A 22,025-nucleotide genomic window follows, 5' to 3' on the forward strand; every position below is an offset into this window, starting at 1 on the left:
AAAAGCCATTGTGAGCTCCAATGCCACCAACTGTGAAGATGTTCGACTTGCTTTCATTCATCTTGCCTGTCTTACACAGTCACCTAGCTTTTGTGTATGCTGGCTAAGTTGTAAATTTTCGTATAATCAAGCAAAGAAAGCTGCCGTCTGTAAGAAACATTGATGGACACGAGATTTTAAAAGAAAATACCTAATAGTATTAAGTATTTGACATGCGGCGATTTTTTGCATTATTGTCTTTTAAGACATGCCATAATATACTAATTTAATCACTCAATGATAATCCTATGCTATCAGATATTGTTTGTGTATCAACACGAGTATTTGCATTATGGCGATGACAGGTAACACCCCTAAGTATATTCGCGTGGTCGTTTTGTGTACTACAATAATTTGCGACTCACAGCCTCCTGTCGTCTGGCTGTCTGTCTCTCCATATCACCGTCGGTCTTCCCGATCCATTTCTCTCTATAGCGATCGCGTGAGTGTGTCTGGTTGTCTGCCCCCCCTCTCTCTCTCCTCTCTCTCTCTCGCTCTCTCTCTCTCTCTCTCTCTCTCTCTCTCTCTCCTCTCTCTTCTCTCTCTCTCTGAATTGCATGTTTTATACAATTGAAACAAGTGATTTCCTAAAACCACTAAAACTATTGACTACACAAGGATGAACAAACCTTCGCACCAATCTTGAGATTCCGGACCGTATCATGCACCGCTTGAAGCTCCACGACCTGCATGATGATTTTTAAAAGTCTGCAGAAAATTTCGAAAGGAAGTAGGATGGATTTCATAGAATAAATTTGGCATTATCACGGTCGTACATAGTCATGGATTTACAGTAAGTTTCGTATGTCATTTCGTATGATTTGTGTGAGAAATTGAACTCCGACAGACAGCAAGGATAGTAACACGTTACGTAAACCTGATACATCCCCACGTTTTCATAAGCCCATATTTAACAGACGAATAAGGAGTTCATAGTCTTAGCAAAAGACATTATTAACAATCGTGAAATATGAATATCATTAATAAAGCAAGTATGGTATCTCAGCAGGCTATATCTTCCTATCAGCTCTGCAAATTATACTGTATTGGAACAATAGTTACTGATTAGAATCTAAAAACCCAACAAAACAGCGATGACCTTGTTGACTTGCTAAGCATAAATTTTATTAATATGAAGTATAATATTGTTTAAAATATTCAGACCCTATCAGATGATAATCTGTCAGTGTGGTCGACCTAGTATTGGGCTGGTTATGACGTCATAAAGGACGTCACCGGTTACAAACACTTGAGTATGCCAGAGGATGTTTTCAAAAGTGTTTTATCAAAAAACAAGACGTTTGGTATCTCTTTAGCTTTAATTCAAAGGTCAACTTGCTATTATTACCACATATCAAAGTAATTGAGCTCGAAAACAGTAAACTTGTCATAGTATTAGGCGATTTCAACAAATCTAGAAGAAATTATAGCCTTTAATTCCGGAAAACATTGGCTAACACGTGAGTGTAAGCTATATTGTGGGTTGGCAGTGCTCCTATTAAGGTAGTATGCACCTCGAAAGTGAAAGACTTAAACTTTTGCTCTAACTTTCCTTGATGAATCTTTCAATCATTCTCTTTCAAATCAAGAATAAAAATAGGGGGTCACCGTGCAAATTTTGGTACTAGAGAAACAAATTAGGCCCTATCCAAAATTTACCCATATTAGAAATTCCAAAATGGCCGCCATCCCCGTGTTAACTCTATGGAGAAAAAGAAAAATTTTCGAATTTCGAAAACTAAGCCGGTAAAAAGTTTTCTTTCACCAAGAGCTTTAAAATGAACACCCACATGTGGTATATCAGAAGAGAATTGTAAAAGTTTGAGAGTCCGAATGTCTGTCCCCGAGGTGCGTTTCTACCCTAATAGGATAGCAATAGATATTGATGGTTGAACGTCGTCACAATCTAGGATTACAAATTGAGGCGCCCACGTGCATTTCTGCGAATATGTATGTCTCCCCTCAAACTACACATTGTTGCGTATTGTGTTTCGTTTTGTAATGTGTAGGAAAGTACGACGTTAACGACAAGGGATGCATTAGTCGGCGGCAGGTCGAAATAGTAGTCCAGACTTAGTCCCCTTTCTTTCGAAACCAGGCATATTGTTATGCATGCCCTATCTCCTCCTAACATCTTCACATTTTATATGTAATGCGGTCTAGTTGTCTGCTTATTTGTATTTGGAAGTCCGACCATATAAGGATGGGGTGCAGAGTTATGGCATGTATTTTCTTCTTCGCATTCCAAGTAACCTCTCTTTCAAGCGTTTGCTTAAGATGCAAAACTTTTCCCAGAATTCCAGACTTGTTTTCATCCAGTCATAGGATTCTTTTTTTCTAACAGCAGTATGCTCGTGTATATATGTATCTTCAACTCTGCCCACTTGACTTTCCATTATTTTACTAACATCAAAAACAGTGTACACTGTATAGTAACTTCCGTCCATAGACTGAAAATTGGTAATGGTGTCACTCGTCAATATGTTTGCACAGATTATGAACTAAATAAGGGTTTGTTTACGTAAGCAGGTTACAGTGTGTAAAACATGAATTTTATTATAACAACGATGGGGTTTTCAGAAGGTATTTACACAAAATAGAAGACATTGTTTGTAAAAAAGTTTTATAATTTTGTAACATTCACATTAATATTCATTGTCAATTTTTGATCCATAATAGGAAAAATCAACACAAATAATGTCTCATTCGCCTGTAAACGGTGTTATTTTAAAAGCATATGCATGATTAGCCAGTTAACATTGGCGACATTTCCCCTGGTTTGTCCCTTTGCAGAATAAGTACGGCTGTACAATATGCATACTTTGGAAACTGAAAGGACTTTTTCAAGGAAGGTGTGAGAGCCTTGCTTGTGTATCACTACGCTGTCATACATGTTTGTGCGCCTAATGACTTGCCGTAGATTTTATTTTCCAAAAGAAGGGGTGAAAAAGGTTGTGTTAAGTTCAACGTTTTGACATATTTTTGTAATAAAAAACAAGAAATGGTAATATCATTACCTATTTTTGGCAGAGATTTTCGCTTCCTTGTACATTGTGGACGTATGAGGGCGCTAGACTGTTCTGCGAGTCCTGCAGTATTAAATGAACCTAGTAATGGTTCTGCAGTAAAGCCCATCGATGGACTGTCTTTTGAGAACGTCCAATCAAAGCCCCACACGATAAGAAAGCAAAATACAACTTTACTTGACGTCCTTTCGATTTGTAGTAAATGGTCGTACTCTGTTAGACATTTGTGACGAATTGTAACATTTTAAAGTTCTTGCCGCGGTCGGGATTTCGATACCAACTTAAACTTTGGAATGTGAATACACCTGACAGCAAAACTTTTTGTTCAAATTTTGTGAAAATGATCGCATTCATTCATTCAGTCAGACAATTCATTTGCAACATGGCCGAATATAGCTACTATAAGGCCACACTGTCATGGATTTTCCACATATACTGGAAGCCATTTATTTCCAAGTTTTAGGATAAAACACTTGTTGAGGAGTCAATAAATATGATTAACAGAAGGATAGATGATACGGCACATTGCTAATACAAGCAAGGCAACATTACATGCAAATTGTAAATTACCATCGCTTCTTCCACAAGATCTCCAATAAAGTCTGAATATGTTTTAAAAGTATGATGAAAAGCTGCCTTGTATCTGTCCCCTCCTGTATAAATATTTGTCTGAATCTCAAAATATAACTTTTCAAGATGCAACTATATATTGAATATGGCTTGTAAATTCCAATCTTAATCTTTGATTTGAAATCAAAGCTTTCACAAGTCGAGTCGATGCAAATTTTAGTACTTTGTTTTGAAGAGTGATTGTCATTTTGTGCAACATTTGAGAATGAAGTGACCAATATAAGTAAAAAAAACTCAGTTAAAATGAAATAAGCAAATGATTCACAAAAGCATACCTGTCGGTCTAACTTGTGTTTCAAATCAATATTTTTCACTTTTTTGCAAAATGATTCAAGAAATGAAAGGCAATAACAACTTGATATGTGTCGATATAGTTTATTCTTCCAAATTATTTGAAAAATGCAACAGTCAAAAGTATCTTACTTAACATTTTGAAGGGGCAGTGGCTAGACATCAGCTACTATTTCCAACCTTATCATCTGAAAACTGATGTTAAAGAGACACCTCAATGATCATCGAATGCCGTGGCACTTTATGCCTAAGAAGTCTAAGAACCTTTCTATCCCTAAGGCAATATGCGCACTGAAACTTCAAGACATAAAGCTCTACTCATATTTCACTTAAGGTCACGGTAGAATGCGCCTCGAAAGTGAAGACTTTAACTTTTGCTCAAACTTTCTTTAAGTAATCTTTCAGCAATTCTCTTTCAACATCAAAAATAAAAATCAGGCGTCACCGTGCAAATTTTGGTAATAGAGAAACAAATAACCTAAGATTTACCGATATTTGAAATAATTCAAAATGGCTGCCTTCCTGTGTTAACTCTATGGAGAAAAAATAAAATTTTCGAATTTAGAAAAACTAAGCCGTATTCTATGCTTTGCTACCGTTTTTCCCCGACAACCACTAATTGTATGACGAGAGAAATTGTCCTGTTTCTCCCTCAACGATTGTCAATTATTTTAACTTAATGAGGGTACAATCCCTTCCCTGGCGTACAGGATGTAATGCGATGTCGACCTTTTGCATGTGTAATGAAATTCGCAATCCAATTAATCTCCATTTGAGTTGCATACCATTCTCCTCTGTCAAGACTCTTTCAAATTCTAAAAGTCTCGCTTTGTATTGCACAGTGAAACAGAAGTGAATAAGTTACAGTAAAACGTGCCTTGAGTACATTGTCTTTTTTACAATGTTTTCCTAATGTACTGCTTTTGACTCATTTTAAATAAAGTATTCACCGTTTTGTTTGATTAAGAAAACTAAACACTTCTCTGAAAATTAACTTACCTCTAATTTCATTTTTGTAAAGTTATTCTTTTTCAAATCTGGAATAAAGTCCTGGTCACCTTGAACAATTACAAATTTACATACATTTGAAATTAAAATGGCCACGTGCATTAACTTCAAAGGAGAAAAAATAAATTTCAAACAAAATGGTGAATATTTCATTTAAAATGAGTCAAAAGCAATACATTAGAAAATATTGTAAAAATTTAAGCAGCAAAAGCAGTGTCCTAAAGGCATGTTTTACCGTAACTTATTCACTACATTTGCTCAATTATTGTACCATGAAAACTATGTGTGAATGTCAGTGTTTGGTAAAAAAACATACACCAGGTATATAACACATCATTTATCTTTCTAATATCTGATAGGTATTGCCCCAACTCCACTCTAACATGGATAATGAAACTCTGGGCATTCCTTTGCTACTGAAACCGGAAATTTTAAAAGTGAAGTTTATAGTATGTACATCAATTGCCATGGCCATTTGTGTATCTCTACTTCTGTAACTTTTCATGTAATTTCCAGTAATTTTTATCCTGTCTACAAATTACAGTTTCACGTTCTTCTCTTAAATTATACAGGAATTTCTTGTATTCAACTTGTAAATAAATAATGTCTGAATGTCAAGTCCAATTTTATTTTTGACCTCTCAAGTTTAGATGAGAATTCCTTTGTCGGCATTAAAATTGCCTTTTGCTTGCATGACAAATACTTTGTGTTCCTACATACTTCTGAGAAGAAAACATTCGCTTTACGATCAAAAATAATGAAAACAAGCGACCTAGCGGCCGATATAGCTCCGCTGTGTTTATGTAGAGAATAACTATTTTTGACACATTTTGATGAAGGTGGAAATCTTTGATAGCTCAATGCAGTGGCCAGAAAAAAAGTGCTAAAATAGCTGCAAAAATACACAATCGAAGATTTTATCATACTTTGAATATATCACATCGATCATCCCTAAGAACACGTCAACCAAAGCTATCTGATGAGTAGATTTTTGGAGAATAAAAATTTTCTGACCAAAATGGCAACAATTGCCCCAAAAACAAAATTTGCAGATTTCATCATAATTTCAAAAGATCAAATTTAGTTCATCTATAGAAACCTGTATACCAAATTTCAAAGCTGTTAGACCAGTACTTTTTGAAAACACACTTTTTTAACCAAAAATGGAAAAAATGACCCAAAAATTCAAAATTTCAGATTTCATCATAATTTCAATAAATATTATTTAGTTCATCTAGAAACCTATATACCAAATTTCAAAGCTATCAGATGAGTAGTTTTGGAAATACACATTTTTTGACCAAAAATGGCAAAAATTGCCCCAAAATTACAAAATTACAGATTTCATCAGAAATTCAATAAATAACATTAAGGTGATCTGTAGGAAGGAACCTGTATACTGAATTGCAAAGCTATCAGATGGGCAGTTTTGGAAATACACATTTTTTGACCAAAAGTGGCAAATATTGCCCCCAAAATACAAAATTACAGAAGTCTGATTTCATCAGAATTCATATATATTATTTAGTTCATCTATAGAAACCAGTATAACCAAATTTCAAACCTATCTGACGAGTAATTTTAGAGAAATACATTTTTTGACCAAAAATGGCAAAAATTGCCTTAAAAATGCAAATTTGCATATTTCTGCACAATTTGAAAAAATCTGAAATAGATCATCCCTAGGGACATATATCAAATATCAAAGCTATCTGACCGGTAGTTTTGAAGAACAAGATTTTTAAAGATTTTTTTATCAAATATGACAAAATTGCCTTAAAAATACAATTATGCAAATTTCACCACAATTTGAACAAATCTGACTGAAGTCACCCTAAGTAAACTGCATATCAAATTTCAAAGCAATCGGACAAGCGGTTTCAGAGAAGAAGATTTTTTTTAACCAAAACACCAAAAAATGCCCAAAAATACAAATATGCAAATTTCACCACGATTTGAACAAACTTAAGTGAGGTCACCCAAGTGAGCTGCATATAAATTTCAAAGCAATTGGACTTGCGGTTTCAGAGGAGAAGGCAATTGTTGACAGACGATGACGGACAACGATGGAAAATCAACCTATTTGATAAGCTCCGCGACACTGACAGCGGAGCTAATAATGTCAAAAGTTACAGCTTTTAGTCAGAAACAGCGACAAGAACAATCATCAGTATGATGAATCAATGATAAAATATTTCAACATTTTAGAAATTGTCTTTGGAAGACCAACAAGAACAGGGAATTGCTCCATTTGCTAAGGTACTGGTATATCTGATTTACAATTTCTTAACAATAACATGACTATCTTATCATTGGAATCTATAGTTGTCAATTCTCAGAGATCGTAATGAGTCGTTTTTTTGTTTTTTCTTATGACTATCTGTCCAATCAATTTTTTGACAAAAGTCAATTACATACCTATATCATGTACAATCTGCATTTCCTATCATACAAAGAACATTACATCAATCATGGGGCTGATGCTAACATTCTCAATGATGACAATAAGAAACAATTTATTCCTTCATGAGGTCTTGGTACTCCCTCTGATGCTCCAACATCTTGAGGAAGACTCTGTATTTCTTGTGGTAGAACTGCTCTGTATTTGTATTTGGTCTGACCACAGTGCCAACACCACTCATCTTCTGCATGGCTTCCTGGTTAGTGCAAAAAAACACACACCAAAAGTTGATAATTATAAACATATAATGTGTAATATAAGTAGCAACACTCAGTCTTGCATTTCTTGTCTCTTTATAATAACATTTCAGTCCACTGTCAAATCGTCTGTGATTATTCTCTATTTTGAACTGTTTCGTAGCTCTGGTATTTTTTGTTGCTGTGAATGGCAATGATTGTTCAGCCGGTTTGTACAATTCACATATTCTTAAGGAAGTGGGAGGTTGATAATGCTTGTCTTGACACACAGGGCAGAAATTGAATCTGACAAACTGATCTCAGTCAGACCTACTATTGAGAAGCCATACAGGTACCTACGTTGTAAAGTACAAGGCAGACCAAGTGTACATGTTAGCAGTACACCAATGAAGGCTGGTGAAAAAAAATGGACTAACCTGTACACTGCTGTAGTCTCCAGAAGCACACGCCCCGAGAATGGCTGCTCCCAATAACACAGACTCTGATTCTCTGGGAAGAACTACACACATACCTGTCAAATAAACAATATGATTTCTTGATGGCATACTAGTATATCAACAAGAATCACATGCATGGATTAGCTGGTCAAACTTTATTGTTGTAGACCAACACAACATTGGAGGAGGGGCGAGACACAGCCTTGCATATTGATGACATCTTGCAGTAAAAATTCTCAAAACTGCTCGGTCAGCTGTTCCAAGATGCCATTGTTTGCATTATCTTCTTTTTTATAAGAAAAATGCCATTTTACTGTATGTGTTTAACTGTATGTACACTATTTGTCCTCGATAAAATATTTGTAAGACAATCTCCATGGCATAAAACACTGAGTAATCCTTCATAAAAGTCTCAACAAGATTTTCCTTAATAAACTTGATATTTTGTTTAATGAAACATGTTTGAGTGAAAAGGTGAAAAGGTGACTAATTTGTAACTTTTAAGGGTTTGCCTACACTGCCTATGCATTTGTATAGTACCGTACATAGGACAGTACGTCTGTCTGTCCGTCCGTCTGTCCGTCCATCCATCCATCAATCCATCCATACATACATACATCCAGTACATCCATCCATACATACACACATAAATGCGGCACATCCATCCATACATGAATATTTACATAAATTACATACATACATTATCATATACATATATCTGTAAATATACAAAATGTCTAATATAAAGCTACGTGTAACTCATTTTCTAAATTTCCTCTGATGAGTATTCATGTCATTATAGAATCTGACCCTGACATACTGTCAACACTCCAGAGACGTACCTGTGACATCAGCATGAGTCTGTATATAGAGCTGGTTCTTACAAAGACCACCACAGGCAAACATCGTTGAGATACCATGACCAGCCTTGTTCATTGTGTCTAGGATATGTCTGGTTCCAAGCTATGTGACAGAAAGTGGCAAAATGAGAGAATACTGCACTTTTCGATAACACAAATACATTTCACTTGAATCTGATTAAAGCTGCAGCTCACATTTGCCACTTACATCAACAAGAAGATTGCAGTCAGATGATTAAGGTAGTATACACCTCGAAAGTGAAAGACTTAAACTTTTGCTCTAACTTTCCTCAAGTAATCTTTTAATCATTCTCTTTCAAAATCAAGAATAAAAATAGGGGTCACCGTGCAAATTTGGAACTAGAGAAACAAATTTACCAAGATTTACCGATATTAGAAATTCAAAATGACCGCCATCCCTGTGTTAACTCTATGGAGAAAAATTAAAATTTTCGAATTTCGAAAAACTAAGTCGGTGAAAAGTTTTCTTTCACCGAGAGCTTTAAAATGAACCCCCACATGTGGTATATCAGAAGAGAATTGTAAAAGTTTGAGAGTCCGAATGTCTGTCCCCGAGGTGCGTTCTACCTTAAATCTCTCCTCTATGTTGTTGTCGTACAAGGATCAACGCAAGCCAGGCTTGTGGACGTAATAATGGTTTCTGAGTTTAGTTGCGTGAAATTGGAAAACTAACATGTGTCTAGTAAGTAGTTTGGTTGATGACCTGCCATTGGACGGTTTAAATTTTTCCTGTCTTTGATTGGATAACACTAGATTCTACAGCAGCTTTTATTAACATGTGCTAAATGGATTGAGTGAATTCTTTTTAGAAATCAATTTTCAGTTTCAGCTGATGATTATGGAAAATATTCGTCATGTTCATACTTACCGCTATGGACTGTATTGTAGCCAGGTACAACACAGCTAGACTATCAAGGTCGGAAGACAAACTTAAGCCACAGATCTAAAAGCAAAGGCAAAGTGATTTTAAAGAGCCAGCAATCTTTGATGATACAAGGTAAGTCATATCGCTATCATTGACAGAGTAGAAAATTGCTGACCACTATGTAATGATACTACCGCTACATTCATTCAAAGTTACAATACTCTTTGAGATATTTTAAGAGGAATGGATGTACATTAATTCTGTCAGTAAGAAAATTGAATGACAATTAAAATATCTTGGCCTGACAAAACGCCATGAGTAAGTAGTGGCAGATCAGTTTCATCAGCTGCTAGTCTGCAATCTAACAGAGAGTTCAGGATATTATAGACAGGTCATACCACTGTAATTATTCAGGATGGATGTGGTCTATTAGCCTGTAAAGTTTATCACCATGCAGATGATTTCATTGAGAATTGCATGAAACCAAACATCACACTTCCAACTTCTTTCCTATCATGAAAATTTATGTGTACTGTGCCAGTAGGCTAAGCCAAACAAATTAAGGTCATCATCACAAAATTCTACAGTCATTGAATCAGGATTTTACAAAAGTTGCACTCATTGGAAAAGACATGGTGAAAGATTGCTGAACAATTATATTTTTTACAATGATAAATTTGCCGATATGATGACTGTGTTCTGCCCAGAGCAATTATAGAGTGGTGGCCGCCACCTTTTAAGTTTTGGTAAAGAACAGAAACTCATTACCATAACAATTGCATTTATTGTTATGCAAATTAGCCACCACTCTACCAGAAAATCTCAGGGAGAACACTGGATGAAATGTATATCTTACCAAGTAAAGTAGATATTATTGAACCATGTACACCTATACATGATGCGTAAACTATTACTTACCATTCCTTTCAGAGAAGCATCTCCAATTGGTGACCGGTTGCCATGGAAATCAGGCCATACATGGAAGTCCTTGGTCAGCTGACCCGGTGAGGTCACATGCTGTTTCTCAGCCAATGATTGGACATGTGCATTGAGTACATCATAGATGCTGCAATCTCTGCATCACATAAAAGAAAACTACAATTAAATGGCAATGTGCTTTCTGTTTAACAACATGTGAAAATATCATCGATATCTGTGGGAAATTACATATTTTTTCACCAAAAATATCACTAAATATCACAGCCACTGGGCCAGAAGCTCTTAAATTTGTAATTTTTGACAATTTTTCATATCTAGTTGCTCATTTACATTTTAGTTCATTCTACCAACTTTGGTTCTAACAAATTTGTATCTAAATACTGTTAGCAATATTATTACGCAAATATGAACTTCACGGAGAAAGTAATTTCTTAGCTTGGAATTTATTAGCAATTCTATTATAATTATTGTTTATTTGCATATCAGAACTTGATTTTTGACAAACCTTATCTGAATCAAGATTGGAAGCTTTCAGAAATTTCAAAGTCTAAGAGCACATAGTTTCTAGGTTTTAATTTTTGACCAAGTTTTACATCTGTTTTGCTCATCTGCATATTAATTCTGTGATCAACTTGGCTTGGTTACTTTGGTAACATGTAATACTGGTTGGCATAGTTACCAACATGATGACAACTAAGGAAACTAAACAAGCCTAGAATGTTTTCTCTTCTTCATTTCTATAATTTCAAGACCAAATCAAACAAATGACAACTTGGCACATATAAAGCTTTTTCCACATTTGTTTTAAAACAAGAAGAACAATAATTCAACCCTGTGTCAAAATTACAGCATATGACTTCAGAAGGCAAAAGGTTTTGTATAGGAATTTACCTCTCTTCAGCAATGCTCTTGGCCTCTTGGTACGCAGCATGTTTGAAGATCACATGGTCTACCAGACAGCCAGTGGCGCTTTGTCCACCTTCATTCAACCAGTATCCGGGAACCATGGCCGAGTAGTAAGGACCCCACACACCATTCACAAATATCAAGTCTTTAGAGATCTGTTCAAAAGGTGAGAAGCAAACAGTTTGTTCAATCAGAATTTTATCTATGATCCTCTCAAACAACATATGCATCATGATTATTTTGATGTCATTGATACTGGTACTATTTGTGAGGAAATTCATGACATACTCATTTACAAAGAAACAATAGCTGATGATAAACAACTAAAATACGGTCCTTATCTTACAGCACTGAATATAGCTTTCTCAAGGGATAGAAGATTTTTATTTCCCATCAAAATTTCAGTGCCACATTTTACCAATTTTTATGAATTTTTCTGTCATTCTTTTGATAATTTTAGACCAAACGGTCATCACATTCCATTGGCTACAGTTTTTAATCAAAATTTCGCAAAACTCTGAACATTTTTTTTACTGGGGTATATTCTGTAAAGGCGACAAAAATTGACTTTTGCGCTCAAAGGGTTAAGTAGAGACTAGAATAACTCACTGCCATGTGACAAGTTGATGTTCCACAAATTAGGGCAATCCTTGCTGTGATTGGCTGATTTTCACAGGAAAGGTCATGACCTCTGACATCACAGGCTATGACACCTGCATTAAAGGACAATTAGAATGAATGGATATCCACACTTTGTCAGCATTTGACTTAATACATGCAGTATTTCTGGTAAGGGAGGTAAGCAGGTAAATACATGTATTACAGAGGCTTCCCAGTCATTTAAGGTAGTACGCACCCCTGGGACAGATAGTCAAACTCTCAAATTTCTACAATTCTTTTCTGATCTACTACTTGTGGAGGCCTCATTTTAAAGCTCGAGGAGAAAGAAAAACTTTACCAGATTAGTTTTTCGAAAATCCAAAATTTAATTTTCCCCCTATAAAGTTAACACAGGAAAGACGGCCATTTTGAATTTCAAATATCGCAAAATGTTTGATAATTTTTTTCTCTAGTTCCCGACTTATCACAATGACCCCTGATTTTTATTGTTGATTTGGTGAGAGAATGGTTGAAAGTTTCATTTGAGAAAGTTTGAGCAAAAGTTTAAGTCTTTCACTTTCAAGACACATACTACCTTAAGGCTGAACAGAAAAAATTGTGCTATTCCGATAACCTGGCCTTCCCTATTTTTTACCTGCCGACCGTAAACTTTTTAGAGCTACATAAACACAGAAATAAAAAAAAGAAAGACAAAACCCGTAAAATCAGGCGTTCGTTACTTGGCATTTGATTTTTGCTTGAACGAGAATACCTTTTATGTTTTTTTCCTTTTATATGTATGATACATTTTCTGGAAATGTTTTGGCCAGTGTTTGATTGTCCTGAACCCCTGAAAAATGCATATTTAAAAATATTTTGGGGAAAAAGTTCCTGCCGACCCATACCCTAATTTTGAAAACCATTTTATCGGAACAGCACTATTTTTTTTGGCCTAACCTGGCCTGTCCTCATTATGTCAATACAAGGGTACACAGTAGATTAGGGTATAATAGAACTAATTTCAAAATTATATACCAATGTTCCCAATCCAGCATTTGTTACATGTTTCTCTACTAAGGAAGAAATGGCCCTTCTGCTTGAAAATTGGGGTGTGGGGGGGGGGGGGGGGGGAAGAGTTGGTTCTGTTTGAGGGAGACCATTATAAATTATGCAAATTTAAGTTATGCAAATTTAGGTTTGTGGATCAAGATCATATCAAAGACAGTCTCCTGTTTCTTGCTATTATCCATGTAGGAAATGTTTAATATGTTAGAAGGCTGCACACATCATTTGCACTTCATTCATATTAGTTCACATATGTACACAGTTTTGTAGCTTGGCACATCTTTCTGTAGATTTCTCAATGTAGCTGGGCAGAGATAGTGGGTTTAATCAACTATGTGATGTAACATCATAGGCGGCAATCATGGTGCGGAACACCACTATCTATACTCTGTGAATATCGATAATTTGAAGATCTAATTGGTCATTGTACGCATTTGTGTTTATATAAAGGGGCTTTTGTTTAAATAAGGAGGTCTGAGTAATTGTCAGTGCTCTTGAGAAAACACCATCCTACCTTTGCAAAAACCCTGTAGCTTTCTTTAAAGAAATCGTTTTAAAGCTCCATAAGCTGTATCTTTTGGTTATTTTTTTCAGAACTTGTGTTTTGTGGTTTCCCTACACTTTCTGCATTGAATCCCTAAACTGTAATTTAATGCCAAGTATTGAGCATATCAACATAACCTATATGAGTATAATCTCCATTGTTATTGTTGAAAATTGTATTCAAGTCCAGACTAGAATTCATTTGTAAACAATAAACAATGATCACTACACACATACAAGCTGTGTTGACAGAAAGAAGACTCGAAATTTCAGCATGACAAGCGGATTAGGGTCAGACATGGTAGTTGATATACAGAAGCAGAATACTGAAAACATGCCACAAGTTACAGCTTAAGTCCCTTTAAGTGAGTGGAGTAGATTCTGAGATCAACTTACCAACGCCACCAGCATGGGCATCTATTACTGAAGTAGCAACAGCAGTACCGACTGCCAAGCCAAGCTGGTCAGCTGCCGCCTTGTGTAATCCACTACCAACTGGAGTGCCTGGAAGCTGCACATCACTTCCTACAACAGACAAGAACGTAATGAGCAATTGAGTATGATGTTGGCAATTTGCACTGGATGGATATATACCGGTATATCAGTGGATGAGCATTGGAACTTTGAGATTGGTGGGTGTGGACAGACGGAAGGGACTATACGATCAATTTTGATTTCTCCGAATCAGAATGAAGGAATTTGTGTGTAACTGGGGAGTAGAAATTGGTGGGAGAAGAGTGGCAGGAAGTACTGGTAATTTTTGCAGATCTGTTAGTGGATTTGCCCGTTGATCTGTATATCATATAAAATAAAATAAAATAATAACTGACAACAGATTGGTTGGTAGGGATTTTTGTGAGAGGAGTGGTAGAAATCAGGCAGCAGCGGATTACTGGGAGGAAATTGGGCAGTGGAGGATGACTGCTTTATCTCTCATAGAATGGAGAAAGGAACCCCTTGAGTGCTGTAATTTTTCCAACCAAAATTTTTGTGCAACATTTTGCCAATTTTTATTAATTTTTCTGTATTTGTTTTGAAAATTCTGGAGCAAATGGAAATCACATTTAATTAGCTACTGTTTTTCATCAAAATTTCGGCAAAATTCTGAAAATATTTGACTGTGGTATCTTTTGTCAAGGCGACATAAATGGACTTTGGTGCTCAAAGGTTAAAAATAATCACATCTTTTAGTGTGTCCAGAATATTAGATTATTTTTCTTACCAATTTTTCTGTAGTTATTTGGTAGCAGATCTTCCAGACCAATCTGTTGATAAAACGTATCATCCCAACGCTGGCTTCTTTCACTGGCCTGGTATAACCATTTACACACCAATGTACACAGAGATCTATTAGGCAAATAATGCAGTACATTTGACATAAAATTGATTTAGATTGAGCTTCCAATCAGAGACAAATGCATGACTCAATGACAACACAGAGTCAAACACATTTCCTGAGGAGCCAGTCTCTCTGAGCCCTATCCCATAAAACCATTCAACAGATAATTCAGTGGTCCTGATTTCACATCTAGTCAAAACACTCTAGCAAATACAACATGGTAAGTCAGATGTTCCTACATGTCCTATCAATTCACTTAGATTTGTAGAATTGTCAGTTGATGTCTCATAAACAGAACTTGGATATTTATAAACCGTCATATATCATAAAAACATAGCTTTTGCCATTTTTACACACTTACTATAAGGTTTTATGTGCGTATGAAAATTTCAATTCTTCATTTTGTTGGCATTGTACTTAAAAAAACTTTTAATATGTTTCATTACAAAGAATAAATATCACGTGGCACAGTGTAAATATTTTTATTAACAAACATATTAAATGTACTTCAAATTTGCAACGCAATAATGGCTGATAACACTGTGAGAACTTCGTGAAGTGAAATCAAATTTCCATTTAATTTTCATAAAAACAAGTATGTGAGAAGTTCATTTACTGCCCACACTTCAAAACAAATCAACACAAGTTGTGGACCAAAATGAAATTGTAAAATTTTAAGAGTAAAAAACTGCACATGATTATAAATCAATAACATTTAAGGTTTGAGGATTACACTTTCATATTTTACTTGCCTTGACAAACTTCCTGTAGCTTTCCATGTCAAAAAATCTGCCAAATCAAAGAAGTATCCAGCTTTATCCCAACACTGGCTTCTCAAATTCTGAAATAGGATTCACACAACAAGTGCATTGTATTTTATTAGCATTCCTTTCTTTATCCTTTTTTCTTTCTTTGTTACCTGTACAATTGACAATCGACACAGGATATTACTTTAAATGTCAATCATTCCACATACCTGTATTAACTGACCAACTTTTAAAACATATTTCAAGCATACTGGTTTAGATTGTGTGGAGGTCAAAGCATTTCTAAAGTAACAAATACTGTTTCATCAAAAGTAGTAAATCTTTAAGAACCTAAATCAAAGGTGACTCAATCCAGTCAAACTGTTGCAATCTTTGGGAATTTAAATTTACAATTGTATGGAAGACACTGTACAAACACTTGAAAGTCCACAAGACAAAGAAATCATAGGCAGTCAAAGTAATATGGACCTTAAAACTTTAATCTTTTCCCCTCAAAAGTTGCCCATGAAAGTTTGAGCCATTCTTTTCCCTAATTAAGAATAAATTCCGGCATTATACAGCAAATTTTGGAAGAATAGAAATGACTGACCAACTATATGTATTGACAGGTATTTGAAAAAAATTATAATATTTTAAATTCAAAAGGGCTGCTTTACTCTTTGATAATGGGTTAAACCCCAAATACAAATAGACCATGGGACAAACAAACTGGCGTGCTCGAGAGAGCATAGAAATATGTGTATTTCTATAAATGCACCTGTACACACGGGTTTGTTTGTACTGCCATCACATGATCTTTTCGGTGTACTGAGTCTGTTGAACACATTATGTTCTTTTTATTCCATAGTAGAACCATTCTGCAGCTGCTGTGGAGTATTTCTGGCTGCAGTACTCTTTGATAATTCAAAACGGCTGCTATACTCTTTGATAATTCCACAGTTGCTGTACTCTTTGATAATTCAAAACGGCTGCTGTACTCTTTGATAATTCAAAACAGCTGCTATACTCTTTGATAATTCCACAGTTGCTGTACTCTTTGATAATTCAAAATGGCTGCAGTACTCTTTGATAATTCAAAACAGCTGCTATACTCTTTGATAATTCCACAGTTGCTGTACTCTTTGATAATTCAAAATGAGAGCTGTACACTTTGATAATTTTATGCAAAAAAATGTTTTAAATTTCACAATAACATGACAATTAAATCATTATCAGCTCAAGCTTCAAACGAGCACTCACAAGCATCAGACCAATAGCATTTACAAGATTTTGTTGCCAGAAAAGCTGTTGCAAAGGTGCATTTGATTTTAGAAAATTAAGTACATTTTCAATCGAATTAGAACCACCAATATACGTCACCTATTCGCCTAGCGAAGACATTAGCAGTGAATACTGCTCAGCTGAAGCTCAACCCTCAGTATAAATATTGTTACCTCTTTGAGCCATAACAATTTTGGTGGTTCTTGTTCAAGACTGATTTGTCCACCAACAAACTTGAGGATATCATGTTTTGTGTTATTGATGAAATCAGCCTGTTTGCCAGCCCGATGATCCAACCACATGATTATGTTCTGGCAATCATTCTCTGCAATGAACAAGGGTAAAATTGATAAATTCAAAGTAGCGTGAGTTCACTTTATGGTACATCAGTTAAGAGTGGTAATAATCAGACAAGATAGACAGGGCGTGCAACTGTACCATATATGTGTTTAAAACTTTTGTTCTTCATTGGTAGTGTGTAACAAGTCACAAGAATGAGTTGCAAGAAGTTATCTTCCATGGTTTAGATTAAAATCAAGCTAACATAACACTCCGTTATTCAAATATTGCCATGATTCAACACATAAAATCAATAGGGTTCTCCATAAATGCAGGGTTCTCTGCAAGTGGTATTTCAGACGTGGACTACCCCTGTTTTTGGAGCAATCTATTCATATGTTAATAACTCAATAGAATACATTATCACAACAAAAGAATATGCAAATTAAACATTTTTATGTAAATAGTTTTTCCAAGGTATGGAGAATAATGCAATTGAATTGAGGGATAGGATACCCCTCTGTTTTTGAGCAATATCAATAATTGACATATTAATAACAAACAAAAAGGTACATATTCACTACAAAGGAATAACAGAAATTATACAATGATATATCAGTTGGTCTCCCCGCTGATTTTTATGCCTGTGGCAAACACCACAAAACTTGTACTCACAACCTCAACCTGAAAGGGTTAACCTGATGACCTTATTCCTCTACCCAGAATGCAGGATCCGGAGTACCTGTTGGGCTAACTGTGATTGGTTGGAAGTTGGTATCCAGGGCAACCAGGGAGCACGTTGCATCAAAGCCAATGCCTCTCACTTTACTGACATCAATATCACAGGTTACTTCCTGCCAAAAGGATCATGGGTATAATTGTTTAGATCAGGTAAAATGGAAAGTACTTATTCTGGGACATTTTTTACTTAACTTTAAATTATTATGAGGAGATAATCATCACTGAAAAGGACTGAGGAATCTACATAATCTCTAAACGTCTAACTCACACTACTGAAAATCAAATAACACCCTCTGTATTCTTTTGCACAGCCTGATACTGACAGCACATTGAATTCTTGGACTGTGACTATATGCCAGACTTATGGCTCAGACAACACTTGTACAGTTGTAGTCATCTGTGCTATATACCCCATGCACGATGTACAGTTCCTTCACTGAACAAAGCCACGAATTGCTTTTCTTAAAAAAACAGAATTTTGCAACTGATTTGAGGGATATCCTTGCCAAATTATACTGGCTTGTGCTAAGAGCAAATAAAATATGTGTTTCTGGTAACCTTCAACCTATCAAATATACTTTACCAACTGACTCTTCACTCTTTTCCTCATTTAAAAAAATCACACATGATTTTGCCAAATATTGCTGTTTTTTGATGGATCACACTGAAATAATTTTACAAAATGCTAACAAGTTCCTGATCAATCTATCCTATTTCCCGGAGGCTTGTTAATGGAAAAAGACAACTTTTTCATTCTCATTTCTAATCTTGATGTTGGAATATTAAAGTTTCACATGATCTCTTTGCATGAAGTGAACTCTGTGACCCCTGGTTGCCAAATGAACTTTGACATCATAGATTTATTTTTATACCTTTATTGTGCCCTTCAGACCCACAATGCACTACGAAAATCATGGGAAATAAATCTGGTAAGTACTTGGGAGGATGGTTGAATCACAATTATTTTTTTATTATTGTTTTACAAAATGAAGACAATTATTTCTGAAAGTGTATTGAACCACAGATAAAGCAAAAAAACATAATCTTGTGTTGAAATGCCATTGCTATGTTCAGAGAGTAAAATGGACATCACAAACAGCATGATCAGAATAATCATATACATGTGTTGTCCAGTCATTTGAAATCATTTGGGAAAGACTGCATTAACTTGCATGGTATCTGAAACCTGGGTCCTTGCCTGACCAACTCGGGTGACAAACAAGAAGACATTTAATCCCCCCAAGGTGTGAACTGTTTTGTTTATCTTATCCAGCTGGTGCCATTTTAGGAAAGGCAGGTCTGTTAAATTAATCCTAACTAAGTAGGGAAATAGCGTATTTCGAAGTAATGGAGCTTTCCCGTAATGGTTACAAGTAGTTAGTTTTCTCAAGAAAGGCAAGTGTTCTGACAAACCATGTTTTTAAGGCATTCAGTTGTCATCAGTGAAAAGCATCAAGGATTCTGCTAGACTGGAAGATCCATCCCTCGAGGGCGCTCTCTACACTCCATAGGGGAGCATATAGGGATCAAAAGTCCTCGAGTGACTAAGATCTTTCAGTCTAGGATTCTGCTTGCAATCACTTTACTGTATCATATGGCTTAAAAAGACATCCATGAGTATATATATATATATATATATATATATATATATATATATATATATATATATATATATATATATATATATATATATATATATATATATATATATATATATATATATACCGTATATATAGATATAGATATATAAGATATAGATATATAGATATAGATATATATATAGATATAGATATATATATAGATATAGATATATATGCAGAACATACCTTGACAGTGTAACAAACAGAATTCCAAATATCTTCAGAAGACTGTTCATAGTAGTCTGTTGCTGGTGTCCAGATTTTGATGGTTTTTACGGCAGTTTTGAGTATTTTGCCCCTGACATCCACTAAAGCAGCCCTTGCTGAATTCGTCCCAACATCCACTCCAATATAGAATTGCTGAGAGTTGCTGGCCATAATGATGTTTAATTTATGGCTGAATTGTCACACTGTAGCACGGTTACTGGAAACAATGGTGGTTTTAGTATAGCGTGTACATGTAGCTGCAGCAAAAACTACAAATTGTTCGCTGTGGAATCACATGCCAGTTTGAACTCAGCCTAATCATCATGGAGATGAAACGAGATCTTGTTCGATCTTCATTGTCATTATTAGTGCGGTATCTATATGGACCTCATATTACTCATCTCCATGGCCTGAGTCTATATCTAGCTCTGTTATGTGCATGGTTCTTTCGAAACGGATGATGCTAAACTATTCAGGGCCCTGTGATTTTTCTTTTTGTATAAAGCATGAATAACAGGGCCGAATAAAGAGTATGTCGAACGCATATTGCTATACTGTTAAAAGCATTGGGTTACTGGCCAGATATCTCCGGCTTACAACACCAACGCTCGCTAACATACTTGATTACAATACACAGAGAATTGCGCGCAGACGTCTTTCTCTGTTTAGTAGCCTTACCATCCTCTCGGTTGTATTGTGTTGGGGAGCGAGAATCATTCCGTTAGCTCCTCTCCCAGCAAACGAGCGGGGGAGTTGTATTGGGGCTACTTATTGCACAAATGATCATCCAAGCTCCAAGACTCACCTCCATGGACCGTGGCTTCAACCTATCTTTACTCAATCTGGCTGCAGTACAGTAGCTCAAGGTTTTGCCTGGGTATTTGGGTGGTTTTGCCGTCCGACCCAAATATCCAGGCCAGGCAAAACCTCGAGCTTCTGTACTGCAGCTATACCAAATCCAGTAGGTATGCACATGGACGTAACGGTATGCACGCCACCACGTACTGACCTTTCACGGCGTTGGTTGTTCCCTTGCGTTTATTTTGGCCGGTTGTTGCTTGAGCGGCTGCTGAAAAATCAAAGTCCATACTAAGAGAACTTCATATTTCTGCAGCTTTCAATAGTTTACACTAGTATTCCCAGTTCAAACAAACTGTGAAAGCCCGTGCAATCAGCTGATCACATTTTCTTGTGGACGCAATGATAACCTTTGACCTTTACGTGATATTTACAGACTGTGTGTTCGTCAACTAAAACACATCGAGCATCTTTTATCAAAGAAAGTAATTAGCTGCACACAAATAAGGATTGACCGCCCCCCAATCCTGACCTAATTCGAAATCCACGGCAAGCATACTTGTTCAATGATCATTTAATATTGCCATAATCACCTTTCTTTGTGCGCGCTCAGTACTTCGGCTGCGATGATAGAGCGCCATCATTTACACAATTACACTTCCTGTTGTTTTCACTAATTCATGTTCCTGGTGTCTTCACTAGTCATTTCACGGTAAAATTTTCGTTTATAGGGGATGGTAACCCTGGACTAGTTCGTAGGATTAGTGAAGCGGGTTGTTTTCACAATGATACGGCGTGGTTACGGGGTAATATGGGATACTATTTCAAAATGAAAGCTTACAATTACGATGCTTCTTCTACAATGACCGTTCGACGTAGGTGAAAATTGTTCGATATCTGTTACGATGAGCACCTCACATAATTGCAGCGCTTGCCACGTTTATCTTTATCCATTACTGCTAAAGAGCTGACAAATTACATTAAATTAATCAACCATTGAATTCAACTTGATGTTAAATATGGATTTCTTAACAAACGTTTGGAAAACCTTAAGATTTTTCTTTTCTTACACACTCGATTTCATTTTATATAAGCTGCAAATTTAA

The 22,025-nt window shown here is 35.8% G+C and overlaps 1 protein-coding gene across 3 annotated transcripts; it reads right to left on the reverse strand.

The window, feature by feature from the left end:
• Window positions 1-4,056: 4,056 nt before the first annotated feature.
• Window positions 4,057-21,344, reverse strand: LOC139140816 (FGGY carbohydrate kinase domain-containing protein-like). Of its 3 annotated transcripts, XR_011554069.1 has the most exons (16): window positions 21,131-21,344; window positions 20,101-20,338; window positions 18,276-18,387; window positions 17,428-17,579; window positions 15,980-16,068; window positions 15,111-15,235; window positions 14,285-14,413; window positions 12,290-12,393; window positions 11,666-11,835; window positions 10,754-10,910; window positions 9,839-9,913; window positions 8,932-9,052; window positions 8,069-8,163; window positions 7,128-7,651; window positions 4,905-5,766; window positions 4,057-4,627 (listed from the first exon to the last, which is right to left on the reverse strand). XR_011554069.1 is itself a non-coding variant. In XM_070710248.1 (14 exons), the coding sequence occupies exons 2-14, from the start codon at window positions 20,290-20,292 to the stop codon at window positions 7,511-7,513; spliced, it is 1,662 nt and encodes a 553-aa protein (XP_070566349.1). In that variant the 5' UTR covers window positions 20,293-20,338; window positions 20,927-21,066; the 3' UTR covers window positions 4,905-7,510. The 3 variants fall into 3 exon arrangements, 2 of the variants coding, with proteins under 2 accessions (XP_070566349.1, XP_070566358.1); XM_070710248.1 differs by lacking the exons at window positions 4,057-4,627; window positions 21,131-21,344 and adding an exon at window positions 20,927-21,066 and having other exon boundaries at window positions 4,905-7,651; XM_070710257.1 differs by lacking the exons at window positions 4,057-4,627; window positions 20,101-20,338; window positions 21,131-21,344 and having other exon boundaries at window positions 4,905-7,651; window positions 18,209-18,349.
• Window positions 21,345-22,025: the final 681 nt, after the last annotated feature.

Source organism: Ptychodera flava, chromosome 1 (genome assembly GCF_041260155.1).
Source record: "Ptychodera flava strain L36383 chromosome 1, AS_Pfla_20210202, whole genome shotgun sequence".
Lineage (NCBI taxonomy): Eukaryota > Metazoa > Hemichordata > Enteropneusta > Ptychoderidae > Ptychodera > Ptychodera flava.

Bases quoted from the DNA above. Each gene is read 5' to 3' on its own strand.
- LOC139140816 (XM_070710248.1), bottom strand. From the start codon at position 20,292: ATGGCCAGCAACTCTCAGCAATTCTATATTGGAGTGGATGTTGGGACG. The intron at 17,580-18,275 runs GTACTCCGGATC...TGTTCATTGCAG, and splicing joins AATCACAGTTAGCCCAACAG to AGAATGATTGCCAGAACATA. The intron at 16,069-17,427 runs GTAACAATATTT...ATCCTATTTCAG, and splicing joins AATTGTTATGGCTCAAAGAG to AATTTGAGAAGCCAGTGTTG.